This window comes from Scyliorhinus torazame, chromosome 16, assembly GCF_047496885.1.
Source record: "Scyliorhinus torazame isolate Kashiwa2021f chromosome 16, sScyTor2.1, whole genome shotgun sequence".
In the NCBI taxonomy this organism is placed as follows: domain Eukaryota; kingdom Metazoa; phylum Chordata; class Chondrichthyes; order Carcharhiniformes; family Scyliorhinidae; genus Scyliorhinus; species Scyliorhinus torazame.
The window spans coordinates 4,287,132-4,300,400 of NC_092722.1; the positions used below are offsets into that span (position 1 = coordinate 4,287,132).

Genomic DNA, 13,269 nt, shown 5'->3' on the forward strand with positions numbered 1-13,269 from the left:
ATGCCTGTGGGAATGGGTGGAAACATCTCCCAGAAAAACATCAAACAACAAGATGCATTTATATAGCAGCTTTATCAGAATGAAACATCCCAAGGCACTTTGCAGGAGCATTATCAAAGACTGAGTGGAACTGGGCTAAATTTAAAACTCCAACCACTGTCGCTATGCACCCACGATGTGGCTTAATAATTCCAATTTAAATTCTGAGTCCACTTACTTTAAGCCTAATTAGACCGGAAACTTAATGCCTCTCCTGACAAATTACAAAATCTGAGCTAAATTGCTGGTATTCTACACATACTCACTGATCAGCACTAGTTTACGAAATGACGGTTAAGTGATCAATAATGGGCCGAGTTCAATAGTGGATTGTGGTCCAGAGAGAGTTAAGAAGAATCAGGGGTGAAATTCTCCGGAAACGGCGCGATGTCCGCCGACTGGAGCCCAAAACGGCGCCAATCAGACGTGCATCGCGCCGCCCCAAAGGTGCGGAATGCTCCGCATCTTTGGGGGCCGAGCCCCAACATTGAGAGGCTAGGATGGCGCCGGACGAATTTCCGCCCTGCCAGCTGGCGGGAAAGGCCTGTGGTGCCCCGCCAGCTGGCGCGGAAATGACATCTCCGGGCGGCGCATGCGCGGGAGCGTCAGCGGCCGCTGACAGCTTCCCACGCATGCGCAGTGGAGGGGGTCTCTTCTGCCTCCGCCATGGTGGAGACCGTGGCGGAGGCGGAAGGGAAAGAGTGCCCCCACGGCACAGGCCCGCCCGCGGATCGGTGGGCCCCGATCGCGGGCCAGGCCACCGTGGGGGCACCCCCCGGGGCCAGATCGCCCTGCGCCCACCCCCCCAGGACCCCGGAGCCCGCCCGCGCCGCCTTGTCCCGCCGGTAAGGTAGGTGGTTTAATTTACGCCGGCGGGACAGGCATTTTAACGGCGGGACTTCGGCCCATCCGGGCCGGAGAATCGAGCGGGGGGGGGCCCGCCAACCGGCACGGCGCGATTCCCGCCCCCGCCGAATCTCTGGTGCCGGAGACTTCGGCAACCGGCGCGGGCGGGATTCACGCCAGCCCCCAGCGATTCTCCGACCCGGCGGGGGGTCGGAGAATCTCGCCCCAGATAGTTGTTCATTTTCTCACCCACAGAGATTCTTGTGCCATGCAACAGGTTATGCTTATGTCAGCATGTTTTATGACAGTGTCAGGTTTGGAATTAAGATATTTATCCTGTTAAGTCAGCCAGTCCCGACAAGTACCAACAGAATCACAATCTTATTCGCCTAGTCAAATGATGATGTAAATCCAATTAAATGTATTTGAAATTGTGGGGCATGGATACTTGCATTAAATATTTTTTTCTATTTTAACGCAGTTTTTAATCTACGTAGAAATCTACATATGGCACGGTAGCACAGTGGTTAGCACTGTTGCTTCACAGCGCCAGAGTCTGCACGTTCTCCCCGTGTCTGAGTGGCTTTCCTCCGGGTGCTCCAGTTTCCTCCCACAAGACCCAAAAGACGTGTTTGTTAGGTGAATTGGACATTCTAAATTCTCCCTCAATGTACCTGAACAGGCACCGGAATGTGGCGATTAGGGGATTTTCACAGTAACTTCATTGCAGTGTTAATGTCAGCCTACTTGTGACACTAATAAAGATTATTATTAAATCCTCCCTTGCCCTATCTCATCCAAAGGCATTACCTTAATCCATCAGAGAAGGGGGTGGAAACTGAGGAAATCCTGAGTTCCTTCCGAATAAAGTTCCAAACCTGTAGATATCTGAACCCAATCCCCCCTGCCCCGTCCCCAGAAGTGGAACTTCTCCACCAGTCTCTCCATCCTAGCAAACCTACCCACCATGAACAGCTCCCTAAACCTCTCTACACCCACCCGTTCCCAGACCCTGGGCGATGAGTCCATTGTCTCCGGAATAAATCTGTGCCTCCCACATATCGGTGTCATTAGCAACATAGACTCCAGCTTAAAGTTTTGTCTAAGCTGGTTCCAGACTCTCAGAGAAGTTGTAACCACTGGGCTCATGGAGTACCTGGCCGGGGAGAATGGAAGAGGAGCAGTCACAAGTGCCCTCAAACTCAAATTTATACAGGACGCCTCCTCCATCCGCCCCAAAACCGACCCCTCGTCAATGACGCATTTCCTTATTTTCTCAATATTAACTGCCCAGTAGTAATTCATCAGATTAGGTATGGCCAACCCCCTGCCTGCCAATCCCTCTGTTAAACCACCCTCCAACCAGAGGGGTCTTTCCCACCCAAACAAAAGTCGAGACCAGCTTGTTACTCCTATCGAAAAAGTCGTAGGCAGAAAGATTGAAAGACTCTGAAATACAAACAAGAACCTTGGAAGGACATTCATTTTCACTGTCTGGACCGTCCTGCCAACAATAACGGGAGAGCCTCCCATCTTTTCAAATCCGCCTACATCCCTTTTACAGACTGGTCCCATTCAACATGGGCCACCCATATTCCCAAGTACCAAACACTAGACCTGGCCAGCCGAAACGGCAGTTTCTCCAGATCAGCTCCCTTCCCCAGATGGTTCACTGGAAAGACCTCACTCTTGCTCACATTCAGGTTATGGACCTGAAAAGGAACCAAACTTACTCAATACCTCCATTATCTTTCCCACTTTAGAGAAAGGTTTTGTAACATTCACCAGTAAATCGTCCATATAAAAGGGATACCTGATGCTCCATACCTCCCTTCGCTATACCTTTCACCCGGCCAACAACCTCTGTGCCACAGCTAATGGCTCAATTGCTGAAGCTAAAAGTAGCTGGTGGGAAAATGGACATCCCTGCCTTGTACCCCCATACAGCCAAATGTACCCAGAGCTTAGTGTGTAGGTGCCTACGCACGCAGCGGGGTCCCTGTACAACAGTTTAATCGAAGAGATGAACCTGGGTCTAAAGCCAAACCACCCCAGTATCTCAAAAAGATACTCCCATTCCACCTGGTCAAACTCCTTCTCTGCATCCATTGCCTTCAATTCCATTAATTTCCCACAAACCATTTCTCTACTAATACTAATTTCCTTCATTCCTCACTGAAACTTGTGTTTTTCAGAACTTCAGGTACATTAGTTATGTCTTCCTTTGTGAAGACGGAAGCAAAGGATGAATTTAGTTCATCTGCCATTTCTTTGTTCCCCATTACAAATTCCCCTGTTTCTGACTGTAAGGGGCCTACATTAGTTATTATTAACCCTTTTCTCTTTACAAACCTATAGAATCTTTTACGGTCAGTTTTTATGTTCCCCGCTAGCTTACTTTCCTATTGTATTTTCCCCTTCTTAATCAATCCCTTGGTCCACCTTTGCTGAATTTTAAACTGTTCCCAATCCTCCGGTCTATTGCTTTTATCGGGCCATTGTGCCACGTAGAAATCGCTATATAGATGCAAGTTGTTATTTAATTAGTTCCACAATGACAAATGTTGAAGGTGGGTAGAATAGATAGTGCAAATGAGATGAAAGTAAAAATAAGGAATTTCTTGCCTTTAGACATAATAAATTTGGTTATTATTAATATTCATCATTTTTCCTCGTGTTTTTCAGTGCTGCTTTGTTTCGCCTTCGGGCACAACACAGACGGCTGTGTGAGGAGCTGCGAGTGGAAGAAGACCTTCAATCAAAAATTGATTTGACATTGCAAGCGAATGAGTGAGTTATTGACTGATGAGCAAACAGGGGGGGGTCTACAAATGCTTTCCCTTTGTCATAGAAACAGTTTATATTTTTGTAATCCTCTGTGCGATGCACTGACGCTGCTAAAGGAGTAAAGTAGATGCACCCTTCAGCTTTTCATACTCATATTTTCCTGTGATCAGTTGAAGTGGAGCAAAGGATTGAACAGCAATGTCTGCAGTAATTGTATTAGGAAGACATCCATAGGCATAGTGCACATGTGTACCCACTCTGCCTGGAAACTGGAATGTTCTCAGTCGGCATGGATGGCGAGGTCTTTGTAGTTGAAGTGATTAGAGAACATACGGCTTTGTAAATGAACAAAACTGTTTATTAATTAACTAAAATATGAAAGAATTTCGATGACATCTACTAAGATTACAGTTGGATACGATGGCTAAATACAAACAACAATGATTAACTATTATTATGTGGAGATGCCGGGGTTGGACTGGGGTGAGCACAGTAAGAAGTCTTACAACACTATTATTAATTACTGTTGACTCAGGAGCTGCTTGATCTGTGACTGCAGTCCGTGCTTGCTGTCCAGCTTGTGTCTCTGTGCTGTCTCCCACATGTGGGTGACTTCCAGTGACCTTCTCCTGTCGCCACGCCACCTGTGGCCGGATGCTGGAATGCGTCCTGTCTCATCATGTGGCCGACTTCCAGTGACCTTCTCCTGTCATCACACCACCTGTGGTTGGATGCTAGAATACTAATCTATACATACAGGCACTAATGTTTATATATGGTTTGGTTATTATATTATATTACATAGATGATAGAATCATAGAATTTACAGTGCAGAAGGAGGCCATTCGGCCCATCAAGTTGGCACCGGCCCTTGGAAAGAGCACCCTACTTAAGCTTACGCCTCCACCCTATCCCCGTAACCTTGGTTTTTGTGAATTTTGTTGGTTATTTCACAAGTTCTATATGAATTCTTCCTGTGTAATGGAAATGAAGTCACTCTGCTCGACAAAAATAACCCAATCAGGGGCGAGATTCTCCGACCCCCCGCCGGGTCGGAGAATCGCCGGGGGCTGGCGTGAATCCCGCCCCCGCCGGTTGCCAAAGTCTCCGGCACCGGAGATTCGGCGGGGGCGGGAATCGCGCCGTGCCGGTTGGCGGGCCCCCCCGCTCAATTCTCCGGCCCAGATGGGCCGAAGTCCCGCCGCTAAAATGTCCGTCCCGCCGGCGTAAATTAAACCACCTAACTTACCGGCGGGACAAGGCGGCGAGGGCGGGCTCCGGGATCCTGGGGGGGGGCGCGGGGCGATCTGGCCCCGGGGGGGTGCCCCCACGGTGGCCTGGCCCGCGATCGGGGCCCACCGATCCGCGGGCGAGCCTGTGCCGTGGGGGCACTCTTTCCCTTCCGCCTTGGCCACGGTCTCCACCATGGCGGAGGCGGAAGAGACTCCCTCCACTGCGCATGCGCGGGAATGCCATCAGCGGCCGCTGACGCTCCCGCGCATGCGCCGCCCGGAGATGTCATTTCCGCACCAGCTGGCGGGGCACCAAAGGCCTTTTCCGCCAGCTGGCGGGGCGGAAATTCCTCCGGCGTCGGCCTAACCCCTCAATGTTGGGGCTCGGCCCCCAAAGATGCGGAGCATTCAGCACCTTTGGGGCGGCGCGATGCCCGTCTGATTGGTGCCGTTTTGGGCGCCAGTCGGCAGACATCGCGCCGTTTCCGGAGAATTTCGCCCCTGCAGGTCTCCCACTCTTTGCTTTAGGCTAGTAATTATATAACACACGCGCCGTGCCGGTTGGCGGGCCCCCCCGCTCAATTCTCCGGCCCAGATGGGCCGAAGTCCCGCCGCTAAAATGCCCGTCCCGCCGGCGTAAATTAAACCACCTACCTTACCGGCGGGACAAGGCGGCGGGGGCGGGAGAATTTCGCCCCAGAAGTCCAAAATCATAGGTGGGAATAATTGTTTTCTTTTTGGTTGATTTGCTTATTTATAGGAATTTATACCAAGTTGATCGAGATTGCACAAGGTCGTATCAATTGAAAAGGGCTTCCTTCGGAGGAATAAACCTTTTGGGGCCCACACATACTGACAACCCTGCAATGGTTGAACGCTCATTTTCATTTAACACGACAATGGGGAATTCAGTGAGCAAAAGAGATCATAACAATTCGGATGAGTCAAAAGAATTCTGTCTACCTCCTCCTCCACCCTTCAACCTCCCCCCTCCTTCTGACCTTTTTACCTAATCATCTTAAATCTGTAGTCTTTGGATACCAACCTTACTGGCAGCTAAAACTATTCTTCTCTGATATAAATTTGCTGTACAGACACATTTTATAGTGTCACTCTGAAAGTACTATCTGTCTATCGTCTATCTATCGATCATGCTATTTATCAGCCATGGATAACTCAGGAAATCAAGAAGGGTACCAAATTAAAAGAAAATGCATACAGAGTGGCAAAGCGTGCAGCTCAGACAAATCATTCCATACATGAAAAAAAATAGGGCAAACATAAATATACAATGTAAATACATAGCCACAGGCATCGGGTGAAGCATACAGGAGTGTAGTACTACTCAGTAGAGAAGATGTGTGAAGAGATCAGGTCAGTCCTTAAGAGGTCGTTTAGGAGTCCGGTAGCAACGTCAAGATATTGTTTTTATTTCATTGTTTGTTTACTCGTCTCGTTTCATATTTCCAGCAGTTCCGGTTTTTATACAGTGAGGTCAATGGCAGCAAAGAAGTTGAATAATAAACATTTGACACCGGCATTTATATTTATTTCAGGGTTGCATATCTACCGTGTTCCCTTTCTTTCATTTTCTCATTTCAGATGTGAACTGTTTAAAGTTGAACTTGAATATGCAAAATTGACGCGGCTCCGTGAAGAACATAAGCAGGACGAAGAGGGATATGAGGCGCAACGCTTACTCGAGGCAAAACGGAGACTGGAAGCTGAAGAGGCGGCTATTTTACAAGCAAGGACAAGGTTAACAAATTCCAAAGAGTCCTGTTACAATCATGCATTTCAGTGCTAGAGCTTTCATACTTCATGTCAACTCAACATTGGTGGAACTGCAAAATAACATTTAATGTAAATGAGAACTGCAGCCAGCTGTTAGTCACCGGAGATGTTTTCTCAGTATTTTATCAACACTTCTGTACTGCTTATTGAGACATTTAGTTTTCAATAAGGTGATTAGAAGACACAAAAGTAAAATACTAGAGATGCTGAATATTGAAATGGAAGCAGTAAATACTCAGCAAGTTAGTCAGCATCTCTGCACAGAGAACGGAATGAGGAGAACATGTTCCGCTTCTTCACTTAGTGTTAACAAGAAGCATTTCTAATAGACATTAAAAATGATCAAATATAGAATCTGAAATACAAACTAGATGCTGAAAATACAGCACCAGGAAAGGCTTTAAACTACTCCCCCCCCCCCCCCCCCCCTCGCACACACCCACATACACCAGGCCACCTGGGGGTGATTCTCCAAAATGGAGCCCAAGTGTTCGCGCTGTTGTGAACGCCGTCGCGTTTCACGATGGCGCGAAACGGGCAGGGGGGACGACCGATTCTGTCCCCCACAGGGGGCCAGCACGGCACTGGAGTGGTTCACGTCGCTCCAGCCTCCCCTCCCGGCGCCAAATGGGCGTCGCGCCAACCCGCGCATGCGCGGGGGACTCAACATGGCGTCGGTGTTCAGGGGCCGGCCGCGCAACAAAGTAGTCCTGTGGGGGGGGGAGAAACCGGCCTGCCGATCGGTGGGCCCCGATCGAGGGCCAGACCCCATTAGAGGCCCCCCCCCCCAGGTGAAGGAGCGCTTTTCCCCGCCCCACAGGCCGCCCCCGACCCTTCGTGCAGAGTTCCCGCCGGCAGCGACCAGGGGTGAACGGCGCCGGCGGGACTCTGTCGTATCCGCGCAGCCGCTCGGCCCATCCGGGCCGGAGAATCGGCGGCCCCGCTGATTCCCACGGCCGGCGCCGAGTCAAATGCGCCGGCGCAAATGGCACGGCGCGGGGCTCGGGGAATCGCCCCCCCCTGTCTTTTGTTCTTAAAGATGCGACTTTCTTTCCCATCTCTCCCAGCTACACGTTAATGTCTAACACATCCTCCTTTCAGTTCTGACAAAGAGCTAAAAGGACTGGAAACTCTAACTCTGCTCTCTCTCCTTACAGATGCTGCCAGGATTAATTCCAGCATTCCCAGTATTTTGCTTATTTTAAGGAAAAAGACAGGTTGTTTCTTCACCATAACTCTGCTGTTCCTGAAACTCGGCAGAGTTTAACTGTGAACATGCTCACCGTAGAAAGTCACTCAGCCCTTGAGCTGTCCATTAAATTAGGCTGATCGATATCACAACTCTATGGGCTGGATTCTCCAATTTTCAGCCTATGTCCGGAGGAAGTGTCTATTGTTACAATGAAAAAGCCGGCACCGTCCCCGCACCGATGCTCCGCCCGGTGGGGGACTAGCAGCCGCGCCACGTAAAACCCCCGGCTTTACCTGCAGATACAGATGGAGAATCGCAGGGTCTGTGGCCGTGCAACATGGCTCCGGTCGCACGCAGACCCGGCCTGCCAGATAGTCCACCCTGTAACCCCCCTCGCCACCCCCGGACCACCTCCCACCAGTCCCCCCGCCCCCGCTGATGTCTCCCCTGACTGTGACGGCGCTGGACACAGTCCGCAGCCGCCATGCAAGGTCCCCGAAATCTCTGAGTATACGCGACCGACGCCGTCAGGAAGGCGGCCCATCGGGGGTGGGACATCAGGGGAGGCCATGCAGTGACGTCCTGAGACCTTCCCAACGGCGTGCGGCGTACTTTACTCAGCGATTATGCCGTTTTTGAAAGAGCCGAGTATCCAAAAACAGCACCTCCTCCAATTTCGCTGTCCAGCGGATTCTCCAGCCAATCGCACAACTCGATTTCAGCTTTGGCAATCGGAGAATCCTGCCCTAAGTGTCTGTCTTTGTTTCATATCCCTTTACATTCTTGTTATCTTGGTATAAAAATCTAAATTAACCTAGGATCCATGGCCTTTAAGGGACAAATTCTAGGTTTCCAATACCCTTAGCGTGGGGATTGATTTATGATCTTGGGCGTAGTTCACCCAAAAAATGACTAAAGTGTCATTTGGGGGGTTTGGGCCCTGGCGGGGTGTTCCTGCAGGATTTCTGGGTGAGATCTCTATTCACCCACATCTGGGGAGTTTCTCACTGGTCAATCCCATACTTAGAATTCCCTTCAGCAGTGGGGAGCTAAACTCACGAGACCAGCTCCTCAGAGATCGGGCTGCCATTTTTAAAGGGTACCCCGATCTCAAAGTGAGTTTGAGGCTCCCTCACTCCCCCAACCCATGGACAGTGCGACCCCCCGCAGACATGGGCAACACACCCAACCCCCGAGGGGCAACATCCCCCCATTTTCTCTAAAAGCTAGCGTGAGCCCCCCTCCCCACCCAGGTATGAAGGTGACTTTGCCCCACATCCATCCATCCCTGTCAGTTTCTCCCCCTTGCCGGACCCCTCCTTTCAGGACTCCACATCCATGATGGCCTTTCATACCCCCGCTTCACAGCCCCTTCATGGGCATGGCCCCCCAAGCCCCACCCCTTGGTACTGCCAGCCTGGCACCCAGGCACCTCTCCTGATACCCTGGCAGTGCCACCCTGGTGACCACTGCCCTGCCCTGTCCCCGACCACCCAGGGATCTCGAATGGCCTACGTGCCTCCCAGCACAGCCGATCAGGTCGGATGTGGTAGTTGTGAGTTAGGGGGTGTCCCGTGGGGAGGTGGCTGGGAAGCCCATGAGGTGGGTGGGTAGTCAGTAGGTTTGGGGTGTTCGGTGGGGATGTCTCTTTAGAGTTTGGGGGGGGAGGGGTCAGGATGGTTCAATATAATAGTTACCCAGAAGCTAGATGTGGTTTTACTTCTAACTTTTTCTGGTTAACTATTGATGTAGCACAGCTGGAATCATCAAAAGTTCACTATTTAAATCAGTGTAGTGTTCCCCAGGCAATCGCCATGCAACCCTTACCTGGAAACCTCCGGGGGGGGGAGATTCCCAGCATGTACATGGGATACCCTCCAGTTACATTGCCCTGGAGCTGGGAAGTTACAACCAAGGTTAAATCCATCCATAACCTTCTAAACTTGATGGCACGCAAGCCAGGTTTATGCAATCTGTCCTCATCATTTAATCCTTTAAACCCAGTATAATTCTGGTGAATTGTGCAGCATTCCTTCCAAAACCAATTTGTTTTGCTGAGGGATGGGGCCCAAAATGGAAGTACCTCCGATGGAGTGTGACCAAGGCACTTCACAACTGAAGCCTCACTTCTTAATCCTTGCAGGCCTTTGAAATAAAGGCCAACATCACCTGTACAACAACTTTTAATGATTTTTTTTTTCATTTATAGGATGTGGGTGTCGCTGGCTGGGTCAGTATTAATTGCCCATCTCTGAGGGTCAACCACATTAAAGTGGATCTGCAGTCACATGAACATGACATGTACATGAACACCTACAATAGTTTGGGCGGGATCTAACCAAAACAAAATCAGACTCCTGGGCAGGATTAGCAGGGCTGTTCCTAGTGCCAGAATGACTCTGCTGTCTAACGGCACTCTGATGCTATTTCAGGCCCTGGCGGGGAATCACAACGGCCATTGATTATGGAATGAGGGTCACCTATGAGTGCAGTAGGCAACAGGGGCCAATTTCCTTAGTAACCAGGAATGCATATTTAGATGTAGAATTAACCCTCACTCCCAGCCACATTTAAGTATTTGAAAAGAACCAGCTCATTTATCAAACCACCGCCTGATCTGCTTCAAACCAGTCTTTCATCGGTTACTTGGAAAGAAAACTGCAGTGCACGAGATATCGTTGCTTAACAGGGCCTCGAGAAGCTGGTTGCTGCTTCAGAGTGGAATCTTGTCTGGTAGTCGAGAGCTCCGGACTTCAATTGGGCATGGATCATGCACATGATCTTACTGTTACAGAAAAATCTACTCATTATTCCTGGCTTTAAGTCCTGATTTAATAACCAAAAAACAGAAATGCTGTGGTCGCAGCCTCCCTGACTTTTGCTCATTAATTCTAGGTATTAGCTCGGGTCAGTTTACTCGCCTCTGGGTTAGAAGAGACTTGAGCACAAAAATCCAGCAACGAGGGAACGCTTCACTGTTGGAGGTGCTGCTATTCTGATAAGTCCTGAAACCGAGACCCTGTCTGCCCCCTCAAGTGGATGTAAAAGATGCTATGGCACTATTTCAGACAAGAGCAGGGTATCCCTGGTGTCCCGGCCAATAATTATTTCTCAATTACCACCATATAAAAGATGGTCTGTCTCATCACATTGCAGATTGTGGGAGCTTGCTATGCGCAAATTGGCTGCTGTGTTTCCAACATTATGGTGATGACTTTGATTCAAACGTACTTCATTGGTTGTAAAGGATGTTTGAGACATCCCGAGGTTGTGAAAGGTGCTGTATATTGCAAGTCTTTCTTTCTTTCATTTTAAAGCATCCTGGGAATGATGTTTGTGATATTCAAATATGCACTTTGGGTAGATAGGAATTCTTGTTGAGAATATACATGCATAAAATCAACCCTACTGAGTTAGCTAAAGCATTCAAAGACAAATTGGAGTCATTTTCTTTCATTGCGTTTGGAAAAAAGTCAGAAAATGGTACAACATGCTCGGCTGAATTGCTTTCGCTTCTTTCTCCGTACTTTATCCGTTATTCTCCGTTATTATCTGGTCCATTGAGAATAATTCAGAATGGATTGGATGACACAGTGGGTTAACAACCCATTTATCAGGTGATTAAGAAGGCAAATGGAGTTTTGTCCTTCATTGCTAGAGGGATGGAGTTTAAGACTAGGGAGGTTATGCTGCAATTGTATAAGGTGTTAGTGAGGCCACACCTGGAGTATTGTGTTCAGTTTTGGTCTCCTTATCTGAGAAAGAACGTACTGGCACTGGAGGGTGTGCAGAGGAGATTCACTAGGTTAATCCCAGAGCTGAAGGGGTTGGATTACGAGGAGAGGTTGAGTGGACTGGGACTGTACTCATTGGAATTTAGAAGGAAGCGGGAGGATCTTATAGAAACATATAAAATTATGAAGGGAATAGATAGGATAGATGCGGGCAGGTTGTTTCCACTGGCGGGTGAAAGCAGAACTAGGGGGCATAGCCTCAAAATAAGGGGAAGTAGATTTAGGACTGAGTTTAGGAGGAACTTCTTCACCCAAAGTGTTGTGAATCTATGGAATTCCTTGCCCAGTGAAGCAGTAGAGGCTCCTTCATTAAATGTTTTTAAGATAAAGATAGATAGTTTTTTGAAGAATAAAGGGATTAAGGGTTATGGTGTTCGGGCCGGAAAGTGGAGCTGAGTCCACAAAAGATCAGCCATGATCTCATTGAATAGCGGAGCAGGCTCGAGGGGCCAGATGGCCGACTCCTGCTCCTAGTTCTTATGTTCTTATGTTATCTCTGGATAGGTTTAAATCCAGTTGAAACTAATGGGAGCGATATAGCCACCCCGTTGCGGCCGGCGCGGATCCGGGCACAATGGGTGAATCGCGAGCGAGCCCCAAATCGGGCTCCACACCGGACGTGAAGCCTCGTGCGAGTCACTCGACTCGCTCCGTTCGGCACCATCTGGATCTCCCCCTCGTTCGGCAGATCTGAATGGATTACGGTAAAATGATATAGTGTAGATTTATTTGTTCTCAAGGGCAGCATGGTAGCATTGTGGATAGCACAATTGCTTCACAGCTCCAGGGTCCCAGGTTCGATTCCGGCTTGGGTCACTGTCTGTGCGGAGTCTGCACGTCCTCCCCGTGTCTGCGTGGGTTTCCTCCGGGTGCTCCGGTTTCCTCCCACAGTCCAAAGATGTGCGGGTTAGGTGAATTGGCCAATGATAAATTGCCCTTAATGTCCAAATTGCCCTTGGTGTTGGGTGGAGGTGTTGAGTTTGGGTAGGGTGCTCTTTCCAAGAGCCGGTGCAGACTCAAAGGGCCGAATGGCCTCCTTCTGCACTGTAAATTCAATGATAATCTATGATTAATCTAGGACAAAGGTTCGGCACAACATCGTGGGCCGAAGGGCCTGTTCTGTGCTGTATTTTCTATGTTCTATGTATTTTCTATGAATGTACAACTCATTTAAATATCCGGACACCGGATTCACCGGCATCCGGAACTCACTGGTCGCGCCAGGGGGATCTCGCCAGGGCGCAGTTAAACACTGGGTCACACAAACATGGACCAGTCGACATAGAGCCCCAGAGGGGGGGGGGGGAGGGGGGTGGTCTCCCAGGCCGTTGAAAACCCCCGGGGTGGTCGGTGAACAGGGCAAGTGACACCCAGGCACCCTCGTGGTGCCAAGGGTCCTCCCAGGGTGCCCAGGTGCCAGGTCAACACTGCCAGAGGGGGGTGGGGGGGTGGGGGGGTGATCTCCCAGGCCGTTGAAAACCCCCGGGGTGGTCGGTGAACAGGGCAAGTGACACCCAGGCACCCTCGTGGTGCCAAGGGTCCTCCCAGGTGCCAGGTCAACACTGCCAGGGATGGGTCCAGGGGG

The 13,269-nt window shown here is 49.8% G+C and overlaps 1 protein-coding gene across 2 annotated transcripts in view; it reads left to right on the forward strand.

Moving 5' to 3' along the window:
- cfap74 (cilia and flagella associated protein 74) overlaps nucleotides 1-13,269 on the forward strand; it is a 209,875-nt gene that overhangs the window by 55,875 nt on the left and 140,731 nt on the right. For both annotated transcript variants that reach the window (XM_072477806.1, XM_072477807.1), the window contains exons 6-7: nucleotides 3,571-3,675; nucleotides 6,507-6,662. In XM_072477806.1, coding sequence (XP_072333907.1) covers nucleotides 3,571-3,675; nucleotides 6,507-6,662 — 261 coding nt within the window. The remainder of the gene's footprint in view (nucleotides 1-3,570; nucleotides 3,676-6,506; nucleotides 6,663-13,269) is intronic.